We start from the raw sequence: 22594 nt of genomic DNA on the forward strand, positions 1-22594 counted from the left end.
CCATTCAAATTTCAATAATTTGAAGTTAGTAGTTTGGAACAAGTAGCGAAAAATGGCAAATGGTGCAGGGGAGTACTAGTTTTAGTGAAAGAAAAAGAAGGTTGTCACATTCAGTTAGTGAAAGAAGATACAAATAAACAATATATATGGTTCAAAATATCATATAATGAGAATCACATAAGAATTAAAACATGCTATTTTTCCCCTCAAGTCTAAAAATATTACAAAAATAAGGTTTAGATGACAAGGATCCATATGCAGCTTTAAAGCAAAATATTTCTGCATATTCTTTGCAGGGAGAAGTTATTATAGTGGGGGATTTCAATGTTAGAACAAAAAATCAACAAGCTGGTATTTTTTGTTGCAAATAGGATCACAATCCTATTTGGCTCATTGAAAAAGAAAATCCCCAATGATTGAGTTGTTTAGAAGACGAAAAAGTTAGCAATCATTTTAGGGAGGAGTTTCTTACGATGTATGGTGCTTTCAACTTAATTTTGCAATGGTTTAGATAAATGGGAAAGTTCTGGAAATTTCACTTGCAATACATACAATGGGGAAAGTGTCGTTGACTATGTGATTTGTTCACAAAACTTAATAGAAAGGATAGACGAAGTTAATATTGGGGGGAATATTTGGGAAAGGAAACATAGGAGGAAAACCCAATGTTCTCGACTATCACTTTCAAGGGGAAAAATTATTCTAACACAAGAAAATTGTAACAACTTCAAGGCAATGCTAGAGAGGTTAATTATGAAACATAAAACTTATTCTCAAAGCCTCAATAGTCATTAGTTAACAAATATAATTCAAGGAGCACTTGAGAAGTGCAAAAGAGAAAAAAATACAAAATCAAAGTCAAATTGTTTTCTATCAAATGCTTGGTTTGATGAGGAATGAAAAATGGCAAGGAGAACCTTGAAGAAGGCAAGCAAGGATAAGATGAATGTAAAGTTGTACAAGCATATTTTAAAAAGGAAAAAAGATGGATTCATGCAAACAAGGCGAGAAGAGTTAGTATATCTAGGAAAGAATAACCCAAATTTTTTTTGGAAGGAACTTCAACCAACGAAGAAGAAAACTGAAAATAATATTGCAGCCAATCAATGGTTTGACTATGCAAGACAACTTTATGAGAAATAATCAAAGGTTGATCCTCCCCCCAAGATCAACAAAACTACAAATATTTTCATATTGCAGGAGGTGGAGATTGGTATTAAGAGGTTGAGAATAGGAAAAGTAAAGGACTTGGTTGAACTTCTAGTAAAATATCTAAAATGGGAAATCTAAACTCTTGCACTTCACACATGAAAATATTCAAAAAAATCATTCAACAAGGATTCCCAAGAGACTCGACAACTACCCTAGCAATACACCTTTTTAAAAGTGGAGACATTAATAATCCTTTCAATTATAGAACCATTATGATCAATTCTTTGTTTGTAAATATTTTCAAGAACATGGTCGAAAATAGAATCAGTACGTGGGCAAAAGTAAAAGAAAATATGGAAAAAGGGAAAGTAGGTTTTAGGAAACACATTATACGATGGATCATGGTATCATGCTGAGACACATTATTGAAAAGGTTTGGGAGGACAAAGAAGAAGTATTTTGTTGCTTTGTTGACTTCAAAAATGCATTTGACACAGTCCCTAGATATAAGTTGTGGTGTAGAATAGAATAACTTGAAATTCCTTTGCATTATAGAGTTGGTCTCCATAGGCTCTATGAAGAGGTGAAAGTAAAAATTAGAACTTCAACGAACATTTCAGAAAGCTTTATAAGTGACATTGGAGTCAAGCAAGACTACCCTTTATCCCCTACACTTCTTGGTTTATATATTGACAAATTGGAAGAATGGTTAAATCTACAAGGGGAAGATGTTGTATGTTTGGCAGAGTTTGTGATAAGGTTTATTTTATATGTTGATGACTTTGTGCTGATTTCTAAATTGGTCCATGGATTACAAATGCACTTGCATGCCTTGAGCATTTTTGTAGAACAGTGGGATGCAAGTCAATATCACCAAGACTGAAATAATCATTTTCTTTAATAAAAGAAATAAGTGCCAACATACATCCTTATTTGAAGGCAATACCCTTGAAGAAGTAAATAAGTACAAGTACATCGAGATTGACTTCAACAATAAGCTTAATTGGGAGGATTATAGAAATAAGAGAATTTTAGGAGGGTGGAAAACATTATATGCTCTTTTAAATTAGATGTAGAGAAGCAAAGCTATGAGATTGGAAAATGACTAAAGTGCTTTTTGGGCTCCTAATTCATCCAGTGATGCTTTATGGGTGTGAATTGTGGGCTAGTAGCACCTCCATTTCAAAATGGAAACAAAATGAGAAAATATAAAAATGTTCAATCATGAGAAAGTTCAAAATAAAATGTTCGGTTCCTTCTCAGACAATGTTGGGTGAAACAGGGTCAACTCTCATCGAAGCAAATGGAAATTTGTAGATGGTCTAAAGTTGTCTTCAATGAAGGCGCGAGTGAAAGAAAGAAAACATGGATGAGACAAAACAACAAATGGATGCATAAATGGATATCTATCTCAATGCTTGTCCTAGAAATATAAAGGAGTTAAAGAGTTATGTTATGGAGAAGTTACACAAGCATATATGGGGAAAAGAGTTGGGTAGAAAGAAGAAGTACTATGCTGAGAAATTCAACTTTACTTGTGATCTCCAACAAAAAGAGTATCTTGGAGCTAACATTCTGTGGAGAGCAAAGATTCTTATTGTTCAATTAAGAACTAACTCACATCAACTTTGATGTGAAATGAGGTGATGGAAAAGATCTAAAGGGACTTGGGAAGAAAAAGTGTGTATTTTTTGCACTTCCATGGTGATGAAAAAAACATTTCATTTTAGAATGTGATGCTTTCAGCGACATCAAGGAATTTAATTATGGAAATATGTTAGCAATGGTTTCTTGGAATTATGGGATTCTTAGCAAGATGGACCAACTCATAATCAATTTGAATTAAAAAATCATTGAATTGCAAAAATTGAAAAACATACAAACTAATGGTCCCATATACTACTTTTAATCTGGTGAACTTTAAAATCTCATTCATTCATTTATTCATTCACAAGTAACTTTAGGAAGTAGTCTATTAATTGAATTAGCTATAAATATTATAATGTGTCATAATATCTACTCAAGTATTATCCCCCAAGTATGGGTTTTGAGAACGTGTTCTACAACTCACTTCCAGATCTAGATCTGTACTTGTGGTGTGGGGCTAGAATATTGAACTCGAATAAGCAGATTTGGCACAAGAAAGATAAATACTCGAAGAAATTTTATGCGATGCGATGAAGGAATTGTACACTATAACTTTGTATTGCATCAAGATTTCTTATTGCGGACTAAACCAGTAGAATGCGCCGTTGCATAGGACTAAACTCTAGGCTATAAGGGTTATGTGTGATGCGACAAGAGAAGGTAGCGACCAAGGCAACCTCCTTGGTCCATGGCATGCTAATGCTTGGCATCGCTAGGCTCCACCATAAAAGTGAGAGTATAAAATCCAAAATGGCCCACTAATGCTTGGCCTGGCTAGGCTCCACCATAAAAGTGAGATTCTAAAATCCAAAAGGAAACGAGGGATTTAATTTTCTGTGCAATAAATACTACGCAACCCATAGGAATCTGGGAAAATCTTGGTCATATAACATTGCTTTTGTAGCCCCAACTATGGTTTTGTTTTTCTACTCCGCTACACCATTATGCTGTGGATTATACAAAGTTGTCCACTCTCTTCTGATACCTTCCTTCGCACAAAAATCTGCAAAGTCTTTATCAATATACTCTCCACCATTATCTGAGCGAAGTACCTTGATCTTCTTCCCTATTGCATTCTCTACAAGAGCCTTAAACTCTCTGAAATGATCAAAGACCTCATCCTTGGTCCTCAAGAAGTAGATCCATGTTTTTCTGGAATGGTCATCAATAAAGGCGACGAAGTATTCAGGACCACTGAGAGCTATAGTGGACATCGAGCCACAAATATCCGAGTGTAGAAGTCCTAACATGCCATCTGCTCTTCTGTCACTTCTTGGAAATGTTCCCTTAACATATTTCCCAAGTACACAACCTCTGCACACATCATCATGTTCTGTGCCAAGTTCTAGAATCCCTGATACTGTTTCCCTGAGCATCTTGAGTGATCCATGGTGTAAATGTCCCATTCTCCTATGCCATAACTCATTCAGTTCCTTACCACTGCTACTGTCACTGCCTATTAGTGCCATTGGAGAGTTGAGCTGCAATCTATACAATTTGTTACTTCGAACTCCAATACATCTTACCTTCTTCCAGCTTGGGTGTTTGACAAACACTTTCTTCCCTACGAAGTGGATATCATATCCCTTATCCTATAACTGGGATATTGAAATTAGGTTCATACCTAATCCTGGCACATGCAATACATATGTAGTGCTGGTGTTTCCTCTTGACTCCCTATGAAAATCGATGGTACTTCTCCCTACTGGATTAAACTTAGTTCTATTTCCCATCGTAATTTGGAAGTCCATATTCTCCTCCTTGTATCTAGAGAAATATACCCTAACCCCTATCATATGAGTTGATGCTTCATTGTCTATATACTAGACAACTTGTGAAGCTGATTGTGATAAGCAAGCAAATTCGTCCTCTAACTTGTAAGACAAATCTGAAGCCTCATGAATGTCAATTATGTTCATGGTCATATTGAAGAATTTACGGTGTGCTATTCCTCTTTCCACACGACACTGATTTTGCAATTCCAAACTATTGCAAAACACTCTACGTCCAACCAGAAATCGTTTCAATGAAAAAACCGAGTTGTTGTTGCTCCCTATGCCTGCTGGAATCACCCTCCTAGGAAATTCAAACTTTTTTCTGCCTCCTGCAACTAAAAATCGAATTCTTCCCAAAAATTCATACTATGCAACACCAGAAAATTTCGGTCATGCTACTCCCTCTGAATAATGGAATTTTCTTCTTCGCTTCTAAGCTTCCCGACTGATCACTTATGCTCTGATACCCTGTGAAAATTTCATCTATTGCAATAACTGGAAATTATTCTCCTAATCATAAATTTAATTATGCAATGTATTTGCTATGGAAAACAATGAATAAGTCACTACTGCAATTTTCACCATAAAAATATTGCGGAAAATAAAATACTAGAAACTGAGAAATTCTAGCACACATAGAAGAATTTAGACAATTATTTTTGGACAACTGTCCCTGGAAAAACCCAATGCAAGAAAACCGGTGCAACATATGAGGATTTTATTATTAATCTTCAGCAACAATTCAAAGTACAATAATTTAGATGCTCTACTGACAATCAATCTAAGGAAAATACTGGAAAAATTATTGTGAGAATTTTTCTCACCCCATAACTAATTGCTGCCCCTGAAATTGCCTCCCTAGCTACACATTGAATCTTCTGCGTCAACCTCTATGCAATGCTTGCGCAGAACCTCTGGGGATTTTGGCCTTCCTCTCACTGCCTCTTCCCAGGACAGGAATACTTCCTCATGAAATGCTTCTGACCTCCTCTACCAACTGCTACTCATCCTTTGGCTCTATCTTCTTTGTTAAATCTCCGCTAGTGAGAAAATTGAATTTCCTGGCCAACTAAGTATCTGCACTGGTGTGTACTCTCCAATTGCCAATCGACTTTCTCCTATAATCCACTGTTGGAGCACCAACGACCAAGATTAAATCTTAATCAATGGCTAAGATCATCTTGGAGTCGATTCGTGTGAGTTTTTAGATGATTCTCACCTTATCTCAATTAATATTGATTAATTAACCATATTCCCTAAGTTTAGACCTGGGAAATATTTAAAAATGGGTTAATAATCTAATTGAGCCACTTCTAAGTGGAAATTCTAGAAATATTTATGGGTTTTTGAGATCTCATGTATTCTAGCTTCTCCACCAAATTTCGTGGCTAGAACACATCCGATGCAACAAAAACTAACATCAGAGCTATAGGGGCTTGAAGAAGGTGCATGAACAATATTCTGCAAGTTTGAAGATCAAAGAATTGGAAATTGTTTGGAGATTTGATTTGCAGATCAAAATATTGGAGAACTGTCGCAATTGTTGCTACAACTACAAGGTGAAAGAATGGAGTTCTCATCTTCAACTATTCTTACTCCGTATAACTACTTCCAATGGAAGCCAAAGATTTTGCTTCACCTCAGAGGCAAAGGCTTGTATCAGATAGTTATGAATACGAAAGCTGAACCCAATTCCACCATTGAAAAATCCAAATACTTCAACAAGATGGACGAGGCTTTTGGTCTTCTATTGTTGTCCATATCTCCAACATTGTGTTTCCATGTGGACACATGCAACACTCTGAATGAGGTCTAGACAACCTTGGAGAATTTATTTAGAAAGCAGGATGAGATGCGGGCTCATATTTTCGAAAATGAGCTAAATTCCTTAGATCCAAACAACTTTGAGAACATTCAAGATTTCTTTACGAAATTCAAATAATTGCTTCTACAATTACATGATTGCGGGATCGATAAATCCAAATAGGAAGGTCAATTGATCCTTTCTATTTTGTCTAAATTAGGCCTTGAATATGCTATTTTCGTTTCTACATTTCATATAATTAGACTTGCAACTGGAGATAAATGGAAAATGCCCAAACTTGATGCATTTATTGAGTCTCTCATTCATGACCAGGATAAGCTCATCAAAATGGGTTCATTAAAGTCTCCAAATGCACATGCACTTGCAATGCACGAGAAAGGAAAGTCCAACTCGAAACCAAATCAACAATCCAAAGGCAAAGGAAAGACAAGAGACCTAGATCCAAGAAAGGGAGGAAATCCAAAACCTTTAGATGATTCTTCCAGCTCCAATGGTAAGATGGGAAAGAAAGGAAAGTCCAAGTGTCCTTATTGTAACAAAGGTTATCATCCTTAATCCTCTTGCATGCATAAGACTATTGATATGATGGAAAAGAATCTTCAACAAAATAATCTTGGTCATCACATTCCAGAAAGTGCCAAGAAGAAGACGGAGGAAAAACCATCAGAAACAAGGGGTAATGGACATGCTTTGATTTCCCTTCATTCTACACCGCAAGAATGGATCATTGATTTAGGAGATTCACATTATATGGCTTCTTCAAAGGAATCCTTTTCTTCTCTACATGCATACTTGGGACATCCTATTCTCATGGGGGACAATTTTGCAATTGAAGCAACTGGACAAGGAAGAGAGCAATTCGAAGATGGAAGTTTTGAGAATGTTTTGCATATTCCAAGGCTTTCTGTGAATCTTCTTTCAATGTATTAGATGACACACACAAGAACCAGAACGAAAGTGGAATTTAGCCCAGATTTCGTGAGCATTTATGTTATGCAAACCAACTTGAAGATTGCATCAGCCAAGGTAAATGATCAATCTCGTTTGTATACATTTTCTGATTTTGTTCCTCAATCAGATTCTATTTTTGCTACTTACGCATGCAAATGAAGAAAGTAGAATTTGGCATGAGAGATTTGGGCACTTGAATTTCATATACATGCAACAACTTAGCAAGCAAGGGATGGTTAAAGGATTATCGACCATTGAATTTTCAAATGGTGTTTGTAATGGATGTGCTCTTGGAAAGTATCCATAAGACAAGTTTGAGAAGGGGCATGCATGGAGAGCTTCTTCATCTTTGGAGCTTGTACATAGTGATCTCATGGCTCCATTTCCCATACCTTCATAGCAAAGAAAGATATGTGTTGTCATTTATAGATGATTACTCAAGATTCACTTGGGTTTACTTCTTGAAACTCAAGTTTGAAGTTTTTCAACATCTAAATATTTTTAAAGCACATGCAGAAATCGGTCTGGAAAATGCATCAAGATTCTCTACACAGATAATGGGAAGGAATATGTCAACAAAGATATCTTGTAAAGCCCTAATGGTGTAATTTAACCAGAGAGATTATTACAAAATGTAAAGCCCTAAATCTAATCATTACATACGCCAATTTACTGTAAAGCCCTAAATTTATTCATTCATACAAAACTTAACCCCTAAACTTTAAGAAGCATCCAAAAATTCTTAATTTCAGCAAAACATCAACAAGTACTTACCTGTAATTTCGTGTGGGGTTGTTCCTGAACTCAATGAAGTTGAAATTCTGTCTGATGGTGTTTCTGGCAGTTGTTTCTCCCGCTTCCGTTACCAAAATGATCAAAACCTCCCAGCCAAACTTGGCACAATCTCGGTACCCATCTCCTAAGTACTTCACAATTGAGGTACTCTGCCCCGTGCCCAAAAACCCAAGAACAATTAAGGGTTCACTATCCTCTCTTTATGGCTCTCTACTATAATTTTTCTCCTCTCAGCCGTACCCCTCCCTTTTTATTTCTTTGAATCACTGTCTTTCTCCTCTTTTTCGTCTCAGTGTCTTTGTCCTGGTTGCATGGAGCTTTGCATGCTTTTGAACCTTATATAGATTTGATTGAGTAGGTTTTCTTTTTTGTTTTTGTTTTTAGAGGATAGGCTATGTAGGTCTTATTTGATTAGTTTACTTAAGCTTAACTTCATTTAGATATTTAATTAACATAATTTACTTTGTAATTTTAATTAAATTAAATAATTATTTTATTTATTTAAACAAATATAGTTTGTAACTTAAATTATATAGCACATAGGAGTTTGGCTGCCAAAAATCAAGGGTACAAATCCTATTGCCAGTTCCACAATAAGCAAGAATATCCGAATATTGTTTCTAGTGAAAAGACATATTCACACTATTTTTGTTTTCAATTTTTAAAAAGCCATTCTATTTAGAAGCTTTCTTAGCAGGCGCGTAAATTCCAGAACATTTCATAAGCTTTAGATCCACGTGTCCCTGAAGCTTGTATAGAGGTTTTTCGGGACATCTAAGATGGCAAACAAGTAATTTAAGGTCATATCTTGCAGAAAAAAGCACAAATTCCTGAGATGAGCACCATCCTACCACATTCACAGCATTTCTGTGGTTAAATTCAATGGTAGCACATAGGAGTTTGGCTGCCAAAAATCAAGGGTACAAATCCTATTGCCAGTTCCACAATAAGCAAGAATATCCAAATATTGTTTCTATGACAAATACGTCTCTAAGGGTTACTTTGCACAAACCTTATTGTGCTTGAATGATAACTGCCTGATCAGAATTTAGAAAGGTCTAGTTTGGCAAGACTCATTCTTTTCAAATTCCAATGGTATATTTGTTGAAGACGACTTTGCACAATATCAAGCTGCTCACCAACTGTTTTGTTTGAAGGAATCATATCATCCAAACAAAAACGTTCGAATTTCAAAGCCATGACATTTCTGCACAAATCCTTTCTAATCACAACTACTTATCTCCAAAGAATCTCAGACAGCAAGATAAACAATCAGTTAACAAATAACTAAATAAATTATATGCTGCACTTACAAGATCCTAAATGTATTACGCCAAGTCAGGTCAATCTAACATGTTGAAAGCAATTTGCAAGTTGTAACATATAGTGAGTTAAAATCTGCATGTTAATTGCATCAATAAAGAACAACTGATACATCCAATTTATATCGGAAAACACTGAAAGAAATTAATGCATATCATACTCTTTATTCGAAGTAAGGAGCAAGTATTCCGGCAATTGCACACAACCAAGACTCTATACTAAAACAAAATAATTATTATCCAAGCAAACATAGATGACATAAATGCGATCATTTTAAACATATCATGTCCCTCTTGGGCATACGCTAAAAGATGAAATATGCTTCCTTTTTTATTTTATTTTTCAAAGAAGGTGCTTTTACAATATTATCCAACCACAGATGTCTCAAGAACTAAACATCAGGGAATTTCTTCACCGCTACATTCCTAGTTACATGCTGTACTGAAACTAGTTAGAGCAAGCTTGACAGAATGGCAGTGTTTAAAAGTAGTGGATCATCGAGAAAGTCAGATGATTAAACCAAAGGGTGATATACATATCAAGTACCCAACTTGATATATTTATTATATTTTGATATGTTAGAATTTACTTTGATAATTGATTTATTAACTTAATCTTAGATATTTTCCAATATTAGTCGGTATGTATATACATGCGGGTCATGCATATGTAGCTATCATATGGATGCCCCGTATGCGTGCTAATATTCACATTTTGTTAGTAATTGTAGGTGGGTCATTACATATCCATAATCAGCAAAACAGGGTGGCCGAAAGGAAGACTAGATTTTTGAAAGAAATGGACAATAGATCAAAATTGTGGCATGAAGCTATCAATTGTGCCTCATACATCCATAATAGATCTCCTCATAAATTTGTTATTGGAAAAACACATTTTGAGGATTGGACTAGCATGCAACCCAAAGTCGGTCATTTCCGCATTTTCAGATCTCGAGTATGGGCTGACATTCCTACAAAGAAGAGAAAGGCTTTGGAGCCTCAAAGTAAGGCATGCATTTTTGTTGGATATTCTGATGAATTCAAAGGGTACAAATTACTTGATATCAACACTGAAGAGCTCTTTATTGAAAGGAGTGTAAAGTTTGAAGAAGATGCTTTGCATGCACCACCAGATGAACATGTTACAAAGTTGCCCTCACCATTAATTGATGAGTATATAAATGATACTTTAGATCAAAATTATAATCTAGATGAGCCTTTGCCTATGACACCTGTTGGACTGTTGGGTTGTGTTATATTGTTTCCACGACTAACCTACGTAGTTAAACGGGGGGTTAGAGGGGGGCGGTAGCCCCCCTTCGTTGCACCGATTGCGCAGCGGGGGGGCGGCAGCCCCCCCTGTCCGGGGGGTTTGAGGGGGGCGGGTAGCCCCCCTCTACGGGGTCCGGGGCAGCGCCCCGGGAAATTTTTTTTTGGACCCTATATTAGGTTGGGCGAACCTACCTATGGTTTTGTGCATGTTTTTCGCACATGGTATTGGACGCAATGGTTTTTCGGTCCATGGTATTGGATGCTTCGGCATGTATAAATATGTATTGTAACATTGAAAGGAACATAATGAAAAATCAAGCTGGTAGTCCCGATTTTGGGATCCAGGGAAAAATCTCTGTGCATATGTGTTTTATGGGTTATGCTCTCGCATTGTTTATTTTCTTTGTTTAAGAATTCGTATGCAGGTAATTTCTGTACAGGGTTAAAACCTACATTTGGTATCAAAGCTGTTTTGGCTTCAAGGGGACGCCTTTGTTGCTGAGGGGTTTCACTCGGGCCTGTGGTAGACCCTGTTCAGTGGGAGATCTGCGAGATCGATTCTGGCGGTGAAAGAAGATGGCGAGCAGTGGAAAGATCGAGATTGAGAAGTTCAATGGTCAGAGTTTTGAGTTGTGGAAACTCAAGATGGAGGATCTGTTGGTCGATAAAGATCAGTGGATCGCGGTAGATCCGGATACTAAACCATCGGGAGTGACCGATGAAGAATGAAAGAAATTGGATCAGAAGGCAAAGAGCACAATACGATTGTGTGTCTCAGATTCAGTATTGCTGAATGTATCAGGGGAAGCTACGGCAAAGGCTTTGTGGGTCAAGTTAGGGACTTTATACCAATCTAAGTCTCTGGTGAATAAATTGTTCCTGCGGAAAAAGCTGTATAACCTGAGGATGAAAGATGGAGACTCGGTGACAGAGCATCTGAATGCATTTAATACTGTGGTAAGTCAATTATTATCTGTTGATATTAAAATTTCAGATGAAGATAAGTGCATCAGTCTATTGTGTTCTCTACCAGATTCGTGGGATAGTCTGGTTATTGCAATAGGTAGCAATGCAACTGCTTTGCAGTTTGATGAAATAGTCTCAGCCTTGCTGACAGAGGAGATGAGACGGAAGAATATGTACAACCAGAATGGTGATGCCTTGTCTGTACGAGGACGGTCCCAGAACAAAAACAAAAATAAGTCATCGAGTGGGAGATCTAAATCTAGAGGGAGATCTAAATCTCCAGGAAAATCTACAAAGGTGGTGTGCTGGAAATGCGGAAAGGAAGGGCACTTCAGAAGGGATTGTAAATCTAAAGCTCCTGATAAAGGAAAGGGATCTGATGATGCTCCTTCTGCAGAGGCGAAAACCACCTCAGATGAAGGTGGGGATGTGTACTTGGCTTCTTCAAGTACACATGTAGATCATGAGGCATGGTTGATTGACTCAGGTGCATCCTTTCACTTCACTCCCCATAGAGAGTGGTTCTGCGAGTATGAGAAATACGATGGTGGTGATGTCTTCTTAGGAGATGATAGGAAGGCTAGAATCATTGGTCGGGGAAAAGTAAAGTTGAAGTTGCAAGGTGGAAGGGTTAGAACACTTCCGGGTGTTCTACATATTCCTGCATTGGCCAGAAATCTGATTTCTGTAAGCAAGTTGGATGATGCAGGTGTAAAGACGGTGTTCGAGAAAGATACCTGCAAGATGGTTCGAGGAGCACTGATATTGATGCGGGGAGTTCGGACTGGAACTCTGTACAAACTGCAAGGTAGCACTGTTGTTGATGGGTGCAATAGTTCTATGGTTCCTGAAAATGGAGTAGAAAATCTAGTGGTCTCTGGAGAGAAGACCATGTTGTGGCATCAAAGGCTTGGACATATTGGAGAGAAGGGCCTTCGAATACTTCATGGTAAAGGTATGGTAGAAGGTATGAATGATAGCTCTCTGGATTTTGATTTCTGTGAAAATTGTGTGTATGGGAAGCAGAATCGAGTGAGTTTCCCCTCTGGTGGTAAGAGGACGAAACAGATATTAGAGCTTGTGCACAGTGATGTGTTTGGACCTGTGAAGGTTCCATCACTGGGTAAGTCTGTGTACTATGTATCATTCATAGATGACTTCTCAAGGAATACATGGATATATTTCCTTAAGAAGAAATCTGAAGTCTTTGACAGGTTTAAAGAATTTAAGGCTCTGGTGGAAAATCAGACAGAGAAGAAGATAAAGGTGCTGAGGACAGATAATGGTGGAGAATTTTGCAGCAAGGAATTTGAAGAATTTTTTAAGAAGTGTGGTATAGCACAGCAGAAGACTACTCCATATACACCTCAGCAAAATGGGGTCGCAGAAAGAATGAACAAGACGTTGATGGAAAGGGCAAGAAGCATGCTCAGTGGTGCCGGGTTAGGACATGAATTCTGCGCAGAGGCGGTGGATACTGCACGTTACCTGATCAACAGATCACCCTCATCAGCGTTGGAGGATAAGACTCCACAAGAAGTATGGACTGGTAAGAAACCTTCTCTTTCACATCTGAGGGTATTTGGATGTGATGCATATGTACATGTTCCAAAGGAGAAACGAACCAAGTTGGATAGTAAATCTGAAAAGTGCATCTTTATTGGGTATAAGGATGGTTTAAAGGGTTATAAGCTTTGGAACCCAGTCACACGGAAGGTTGTGTACAGCCGAGATGTGGTGTTCAGAGAGGTAAAAGATGTTATTCAATCTGAAGTCCAACCAAAGGAACCCGAGAAGATAGAGTTTGAGCCAAAGGAGGAAGAATCAGACTCTACAGCAGAGGAGGAATCAGAAGATGAAGAGCCACAAACTCCGGCTGTGAGAAGATCAGGTCGAGAAAGAAGGCAGCCAGAAAGGTATAGTCCATCTGCTTTCAGTTCAAATTTTGCTTTGTCTGTTACTGATGATGATCCCAGAACTGTGAAGGAAGCAGTGGATTCAGAGGATGGAAAACTCTGGAAAGAGGCCATGGTTGATGAAATGGCATCTTTGCACAAAAATGAGGCTTGGGATCTGGTAGAGTTGCCGGCTGGAAGGAAACCTATTGGCAGCAAATGGGTGTTCAAGAAGAAGACTAATGCAGAAGGAAAGGTGGAGAAATACAAAGCTCGGTTGGTAGCAAAAGGTTATTCCCAGGTGCCGGGAATTGATTTTGGTGATATTTTTTCTCCTGTTGCCAAGGTAGCTTCTATTAGATTACTTTTATCTGTTGTTGCTGCTTTTGATTTTGAGGTAGAACAGATGGATGTGAAGACAGCATTTCTTCACGGGGATTTGGAAGAGGAAATCTACATGAGGCAACCTGAAGGCTTTGCGGTGAAGGGTAAGAAAGAACTGGTATGCAAGTTAAAGAAGTCTCTGTATGGGTTAAAACAGTCACCAAGGATGTGGTATCAGAAATTTGATACATTTATACGGGGACTTGGCTTCACCAGAAGCAAAGCAGATCATTGTGTGTATTTTAAATTAATTGGTGACCGTGTTATTTATCTGGTCTTGTATGTGGATGATATGTTGCTGGTTGGAAATGACAAAGAAATTATCCAGGAATTGAAGACCCAATTGTCCTCCAAATTTGACATGAAAGATCTTGGTGCTGCAAACTATATTTTGGGCATGGAAATTAAAAGAGATCGGGCAAAGAGGAAGCTCTGGTTAAACCAGAGGAAGTATGTCGAGACAATACTGCAGAGGTTTAATATGCAGGATAGTAAATCGGTGAAGGTTCCTATTCCTGTAGGTGTGAGGTTATCTGCTGAACAATGTCCCAAGACACAAGAAGAGGAAGAGGACATGTCCCGTGTTCCATATGCAAGTGCAGTCGGTAGCCTGATGTATGCAATGGTCTGTACTAGACCAGACATTGCACATGTAGTGGGAGTATTGAGCAGGTTTATGTCAAAACCTGGGAAGGAGCACTGGACATCAGTGAAGCGGGTTTTCAGGTATTTGCGTGGCACTAGTGATTATGGTTTGTGCTACCAAGGAAGACCAGGATTGGACAGAGTGTTGGATATTCATGGTTTATGTTGATGCACACTGGGCTGGAGATCTGGATCAGAGAAGATCTACAAGTGGGTATGTGTTTAACCTATTTGGAGGTGCAGTCAGTTGGATGAGTAAGAAACAATCTGTAGTGGCACTATCAACTACAGAGGCAAAATACATGGCAGCCACTCATGCAAGCAAGGAAGCAGTTTGGTTGCAGAGATTGTGTTCAAGTATGGGGTTAGTACAAGGAGCTATAAGAATAGACTGTGACAGCCAAAGTGCAATTTTCTTGGCAAAGAACCCTGCTTATCATTCAAAGACAAAGCACATTGATGTTCAGTATCACTTTGTGAGGGATATGATAGAAGACAAAAAGGTGTTGCTGGTAAAGGTGGACACTTTGAAGAATACTGCAGATGCATTGACAAAATCTGTGAGCTCTGAGAAGTTCTCTTGGTGTAGAGAAACAATGGGTGTTTCAGGGCTGGAAAAATGACTAAGCTCTCCTGTGGCCCCCTGTGGAAAGAAAACAACAAGTGGGAGATTGTTGGGTTGTGTTATATTCTTTCCACGACTAACCTACGTAGTTAAACGGGGGGTTAGAGGGGGGCGGTAGCCCCCCTTCGTTGCGCCGATTGCGCAGCGGGGGGGTCACAGGGGGGGCGGCAGCCCCCCCTGTCCGGGGGGTTTGTAGTTCAAAAGATTCTCGACCACCTTCAACACAAAAATAGCGTAGCATGAGTGATATCCTAGATGATCCTGCCACTATACCTCAGTTTGAGGAAGATCCACAAGCACTCTTAGCTATGGAGCCATGCATGCCCATGCACGCTTATATGATGCATGCGTCTGATCCACAAACTTACAAAAGTAGTTCGACATCCTGAATGGGAAGCAACTATTGATGAGGAATACAACTCTCTCATTGAGAACCAAACTTGGGATCTAGTTCCGCTACCGTCCATCGTAAACTTGTTGTTGATTTATGGTAGCATCAGATGTGCTCTAAGTCTAAAATTTGTAGGGAGACTTGGGCACATGTATTCCAAAGAACCCAGAAAGCGTTTTGGGAAATTCCACCCAGAGATAATGTTATTAAAATAATTAATTATTTTTAATAGGACCCTAAGTCTAAACTTAAGAAATTAAAATAATTAATGGGTATTAATCTAACTATGGGTGTAACTTCTAGAAGAAGATGATGATCAAATAGAAATGATTTTAGCTATTGATTAACTTATAATATGAGTCGTTGAATGTCAACGGAGAGATTATTTAAGCTTAAGGGTCGTTTGGAAGACACACAGGAAGTTGATCAGTCAGATCGAATTGCTGAAGCTAGAGGCAACTCAGTGATTTGTAGTGATCACATAGAGGGGCAGAGAGAGTTTTGGTTGGAGGATCTTCTCTGGAGCGAAGAATACTCAGCAGAGAGGTAGAGAGATACATAGAGGAGGCAACGCAAAGGCCAAAGAGGGTGACACAGAGCTAGAAAGGGCTCACGTATGCCCCACGCAGAGCAGGGCAGTGGCCTCCAGCATAGAAGTCTGAGTTTGCTGAGGAGGCTGACGTTTCTAAGTCGGGAGGGCTGGAAAAGGCTTCTGAAGGCAGATCGATTCTCAGTTAAGATGATGCAGGGCCTTAGACGCTGACGTAGGGGCAACGCAGAAGTAGCGGAGGACTCATTGGTTCAACTGTCGGATCAGCCGAGACTTGCAGTGTAGAGTGAGGTAATCTCACTAATTTCTTCTGCCGAGTGATATTCTCTGTAACTGGATTGCCAGGAAGGCATCCAGAAGTTGTATTCAGAAATGCTTCAGCTTGATAATAAAAACTCTCAGATCTGTTGCACCAGTTTTCCCGTTGTTTTTTTCCAGGGACATTTGTCCAAAAACAAGTGTCATTTGTGTTGTATCTTTCTCTATTGTTCAATTTCTTGTTTTGGCATATTACTTAAATGGTGTAGGCTGCAGTGTATGTATTTCGATTTTTGCCGTAGGAAACTATGAATAACTTGTTCATATAAATCTAACAAGTAGAAGAAATATCATTAGTGTTGCAGTAGGGATTCCCGGTTTAAGGAATTTTCACACTCGTGAGGTGTAAGTGGGTTTACCAAACCAAGAAATTAACAGATGGCCAAGTTAGTTGATATAAAGCATGGTTGGTGGCAAAAGGTTTTCAGCAGGTACATGGTGTTGAGTATGATGATACTTTTGCTCCAGTGGAAAAAATGGATTCCATTCGGCTAGCTCTCTCCATTGCAGCAGCAAGAGGATGGGAGGTGCACCATATGGATGTGAAGAATGCCTTTCTTCATGGTGATTTCGAGGAGGAAATCTACATGGAGCAGCCACAGGGATATGTGCAAAATTCATCTTTGGTATGCAAACTAAAGAAGTCTCTCTATGGCCTCAAGCAAACACCTAGAGCGTGGTATGCAAAGATGGATTCCTATTAGTTATCTCAAAATTTTGTACGCTACAAATATGATTCCAATGTTTATTTTTTGAAGAAAATCGACTCCTTGTTGAGCATAGTACTCTACATAGATGATCTTTTGATAACAGGTAGTTCAACTCCTGTCATTGCTGAGATTAAAACTGCATCGCATAAGCAGTTTTCTATGACATACATGGGCTTGCTAAATTTCTTCCTTTGACTAAAGATCAATCAGAGTGGTTATGGGATTACCATTTTTCAACCAAAGTATGCTAGATATCTTTTGCACGATTTCACATGAGTGATTGCTAGCTAGTGACTGAAAGCTATCAGCCACACCTTTCTTATCAGGGATAACACTTGAGAATGGCAAAGACACACCAATGGTTGGTTGCACATTGTACCGTCAGCTTGTGGGAAGTCTTCTTTATCTCACTCACTCGTGCCCTGATATCTCATATGCCGTAGTAGTTTCCAGATACATGCAGGAGCCACATGAGTTACACTGGAAAGTTGCAATGCGCATCCTTCGATATGTCCAAGGGACAATTTCCTATGGGATTCATTATGCAACAAACTGTTCTTTGGATCCCAGTGGGTTCACAAATTTAGATTGGGTTGGTGACAACATTGATTGCAAGTCCACCTTTGGTTATGTACTTAGTTTGGGATCCAACTCAATTTGTTGGTAAAGCAAGAAGCAGGTTGCCATTGCTTTATTATCAATAGAGACCAAGTACAAAGGAGCAATCAATGCACTATTCAGGCCATTTGGCTACAACATTTTCTTTCTGAGCTTGGTATCAGTGTCAATTGTCTGACTATCATATGGTGTGATAATCAAAGTACGCTAAAGTTTTGCAGAGATCCAATGTAGAGACAATGGACCAAACATATCGAGATCCACATGCACTTCATTAGAGAATTGATTCATGTTGGGATCATCAATCTGCAGTATTGTCCCAGTTCTGAGCAAACTGCTGACATCTTCACCAAGACATTCACTAAGCAGAAGTTTCAATTTCTACAAGATTGTCTCGGGGTGAAGGACACAACTTCCTAACAATTTTCTTTTCTCTATTTTTGCATTATATTTTGAGGGGTGTTTTCTTCCCAAGGGGTTTTCCCTTTTTCCTTTTTTTCACGCATTTTAAATGGGTACCTAAAATGGCCTTGTTGTTAGGACTCATTCATTTTGCATCACACTCACCTAAGTTTTGCTTAAGTGGGGGTGTTGTCGTACATTCACCTAGTTAGCCTTAATTAGCTTCAGTTCAACTCTAGTTCTTGCATGTGGTGCATGTGCACATTAACATAACATAAAGCACACTTAACTTTAATTATTCATAGTTATTGCATATAGAACTAAGCTTAACTTAGTTGCTTTATGTATTGATTCTCAAACTAATATTGAGTAATCAAATTCATTCTCATTTCCAATTTTCTTTTTCAATTCTTGCAAGTTTGTACAATTATTCTTTAGCTCGATCCGTATCTGTGCTCTAATCATTTTACATAATCTATATAGAGGCGTTGACAGTGTCAGTGATAACAAATGTACAAGGATGGAAATAAATGTAATTAAAAGTTCCAACTAGCTAAATTGATTCATGTGACAAATTCCCAGAGCATTGAACAATTGTGGAGAAAGGGACTTCATGTTATGCCCAAACACTTGGCAGGTAGAGCTAATATCTTCCAAAGTCTTTGGATCAAAATGTGCCTGAGTCATAAAACACCCCTTCCTTTCGGGATTTACCAGACAGACAGAAATATGGAGGAGAAGAGTTGGGATTTGTTGTCCTATGCACTCACTCTAGAGCAAACAAAACAAGATACCATCTATGTTACCCAGTGTTTTACGACTCCGACTCGGCCGAGGATCGACTCTGACTCCGACTCCGACTCGATAATGACTCGGCCTAGTCGATTTCAATGACTCGGTCGTTGTAAAAAATACATTAAATATTTATTTTTTTTATAAAAAAACATAATTTTAAATATTTTAAACATAATTTTAAAGATTTTCATTCATGTTTCCAAAGTCCAAACACACAGCATTATAATATAGATGGAAGACAACATATGATCAAAGTAGGCTCATGAACCAATCCATTATATCAAAATGGTACCCAATGGCAATACATAGTCAACTGTCATACATGATCAAAGACTCAAAACAAAATACAAATAACCAAGGAGGCTAGAAATGGCCTCTACAACAAAAGTAAATTGTGATGGTGACCAAAGTCCAATACTAGTACTACTGCAACACTGCTAGCAGCTACACTACTACTGGCTAGTAGCTATTGCCAGAGGAGCCAAGATCATCTTGACCAATCTCTGGAGTCTGGATCATCATCATCAGAACAGTGAAAAAAATATACAGTAGCTCTAGGTGTCAAGGTAAGGGTTTCAATTTGTATTCCTTTGTGTGTTCCAAATTTCCAATGGAATTTGTTTGGGTAATTCTTTGAGTATAATTTCAGAACTTTATTGTATTTTTGATCCGTTGGTGTTGTTTTACCTTGAGTCTAGGGTTATTTTAAATTTTTATCCTTAAGATCTGTTCTCTTCCTTTTTCCCTTGTGATTCGGTTGGGATTCCTTTTCAATTGCACACCCAGAATTTTATTACAGACCTGCTCCAAAGAACTCGACATCCACTAACAATGAACTACAGGACTTATGCTTGACTGTGGATAATCATTTGCATTGAAGAGTCAAGACTCAAGTAAAGTGTTTAGGGCTCGGACATGTGTAGTAGGGCTTGAGGAAAAGTTATATTAACTGCAGATTTTAGGCCTTATAACCAGCAGCATAGTACTGTTTAGGTCCTTTTTGCATTAATTTGTTTTGTAACTTTGAGTCTCTTAGGTATTCTGTTGAGTGCAAGAGTAGGCCCTCATCCAGGGCATCGTTTGACATTTCAATTGTAATTTGGACGATACCTTATATATAGAGTCTAGACTGATATATATGATTTATCATTTAACGTTAATCTTGGCAAATATAGGGCAGATTTACTGCTGTTATTTCTGCAGTCATGAAGTGATTTTCAGATCTGTTTTATGCATGATAAGAATGCCTTATAGTGCTGATACATGTTGGCATACACTTGATGTATTTTCTCTTGATTGCCTTGCTAATTGGGGTTGTTAAGAGATGGAATAGTGTCTGCTGTTTTGACTGTTTTTTTTCCTATTTCATAGTGCAGCCCCAAGACTGAAAATTCTTAAGGTTAAGATTCAGGGAAATTATGGGAAAGAGGTGGAATTTTCTGAGTTCCTGAATTCCAAAATTTCGACAATTACCAGTAAACAGATTGTTAGAACAAACGTTTTTCAACTTGATTAGGCATCAATAATGTTATGAATGTTAACAATCCGAAGGTGTCTGAAGTTATAAGATCTGTACATTAAACAGATATGAAGAACCTGGGCTTATTTCAAAGGGATTGACCACTGGTATCTTCAACAATGATAGTGATATCAGCGCTTTCACTCTTCAGCTCAGAAAATCAGTGCATAACCATGTCACTCCAACAATGGACACGATCTGAAATAATTGTGGAATGAGGAAACACATACAGCAAAACTCAGCTCCCTTCACACTTGAATAGTCAACAGTGATAATAGATATATGGCAGATTTCGATTCCATATTAAAACATATGTGACTTAAACTGCATTAAACAGTTTGGAATCCTTAAACTCCATTAAACATTTGAAAAATACCAAAAAAATGAATTTTTTTATGTCTTTTATGCCTGCCCAGCCAGTTTTCATTGACTCGGCCTGGTCAATACGGACTCGGCCTGGTTGACCTAGTCAACTATGACTCGGCCTGGTTATTGGATGACTAGGCCGAGTCATAGTTGACTCGGTCAACCGAGCCGGTTTGCTGGCCTGGTCGCAAATTTTTTTAATGGCTCGGTTTGACCTGGCCGTTTCCGAGTTGACTCGGCCTGGTTGTAAAACACTGATGTTATCAGAAACGGGACAGTTGCCACCATTCCCCATAAAAAACGTGTAAGAAACGGGATGGTTGCCACCATTCCCCGTAAAAAAACGTGTAAGAAACAAGACCAGATGGAAACGCTGTTTTCTATGGTCGTTTTAGTTAACGGATGCATATATTTTATGGGAAATCTTTTACAAGTCGTATTTCGCTCTTTTGCAGGTCGTTCTCAGCCCTGTATTTTCACTCTTTATTTTAGATTTCATGCATGTATTCATTCAATAACCTAGAGGCCTATGCCAAGTATATAGAAAGTTGATCATTTCTGTACTATTGTCCCTTTTTTTAGTTGATTTGTTTTCCTTTAACATGTATATCGTTAAAATTCATAGTTTAAACACTATTCTATATGTGGCTCAAGAAGTTCACATTTAATTGCAAATTCTATTTATTGTTTACAGTTATATATATATATATATATATATATATATATATATATTTTAAATTGGGGGGCCGAGTCCCATTAGAAGCTATATAGAGCCCATTTTTTCACAATTATTCACAATATATTTACATTATCGATATGTACAAATGCGTGATTGACACGATAGCTGCCGGAACAGCGAAGCAGAATGGCGAACATATGCTGCAGAGCAGCCAACATGCAACGGGAGTCGATCCCAGGTGGGGAGGCGGCAAGCTGTCTGTCCAACCACTCGGGCTACACGACCACATGCCTATATATATATATATATATTATTTGGATTTTTTAAGGAAACAATAATTAATCTAAGGGGCAAAATGCATAAGAATGTACACACTTAATTGACTAGGAGGCATAAAAATGTATATATTTAATAGTCAATTTGTTAAGCATCAGTTTGGTATTCAAATTATTTAGTTTTTTAATAAAAGTTGAGCAGGTGGAAACTATATTGAAAATTGAAACTAACTCTGTATTTTTCATTTTTATTTTCATTTTCTCTCATCGTTTTGCAAAACCTCCAAACTCTGTTTCTCGTACAGTTACCGTTTCTAGTTTCGTTACCGTTTCTAGTTTCGTTTCCGTTTCTCGTAACATAAGATACCATTCAAGGTAAGTCCATGCAGCTGAAAGTTTTCCCAAAGCTTAACTCGCTTGGCTTGTAACTGAAATCAATTTAGTGTGTTGTCGAAATCAATTTTCTGAGACAGATTGTTGTTGTCTCAAGGCTCCCTATTTTGCATTTTGGTTTCATCAGTCTTCCTAGTTCATTCCAAAGCGTGCCCATGAACAAATACTTAAGCTTGTTTTCATTATCGAGGACGACTTTCATATGAATACAGCCTTACATACTAGCTGACATTTACAATACAACAATGCCCAACTCTGTCTTTGAACCAATGAGAAGATTATTTTCAAATTGCTTTACCCATAACTGCAGCAAGGGCCACACAT

General features: G+C 38.1%; 1 protein-coding gene across 1 annotated transcript in view; it reads left to right on the forward strand.

Moving 5' to 3' along the window:
* The window catches only part of LOC149216394 (uncharacterized), a 60000-nt gene extending 39446 nt beyond the window's left edge, over positions 1-20554 (forward strand). The window contains exons 3-4 of the mRNA XM_089389936.1: positions 20214-20248; positions 20410-20554. Of these exons, the coding sequence (XP_089246062.1) occupies positions 20214-20248; positions 20410-20554 (180 nt within the window). The remainder of the gene's footprint in view (positions 1-20213; positions 20249-20409) is intronic.
* The last annotated feature ends 2040 nt before the right edge of the window (positions 20555-22594 follow it).

The sequence above is a fragment of the Pinus tabuliformis genome, chromosome 1_1 (genome assembly GCF_031772625.1).
Source record: "Pinus tabuliformis cultivar Carrire ecotype Pingquan chromosome 1_1, CPIR1, whole genome shotgun sequence".
In the NCBI taxonomy this organism is placed as follows: domain Eukaryota; kingdom Viridiplantae; phylum Streptophyta; class Pinopsida; order Pinales; family Pinaceae; genus Pinus; species Pinus tabuliformis.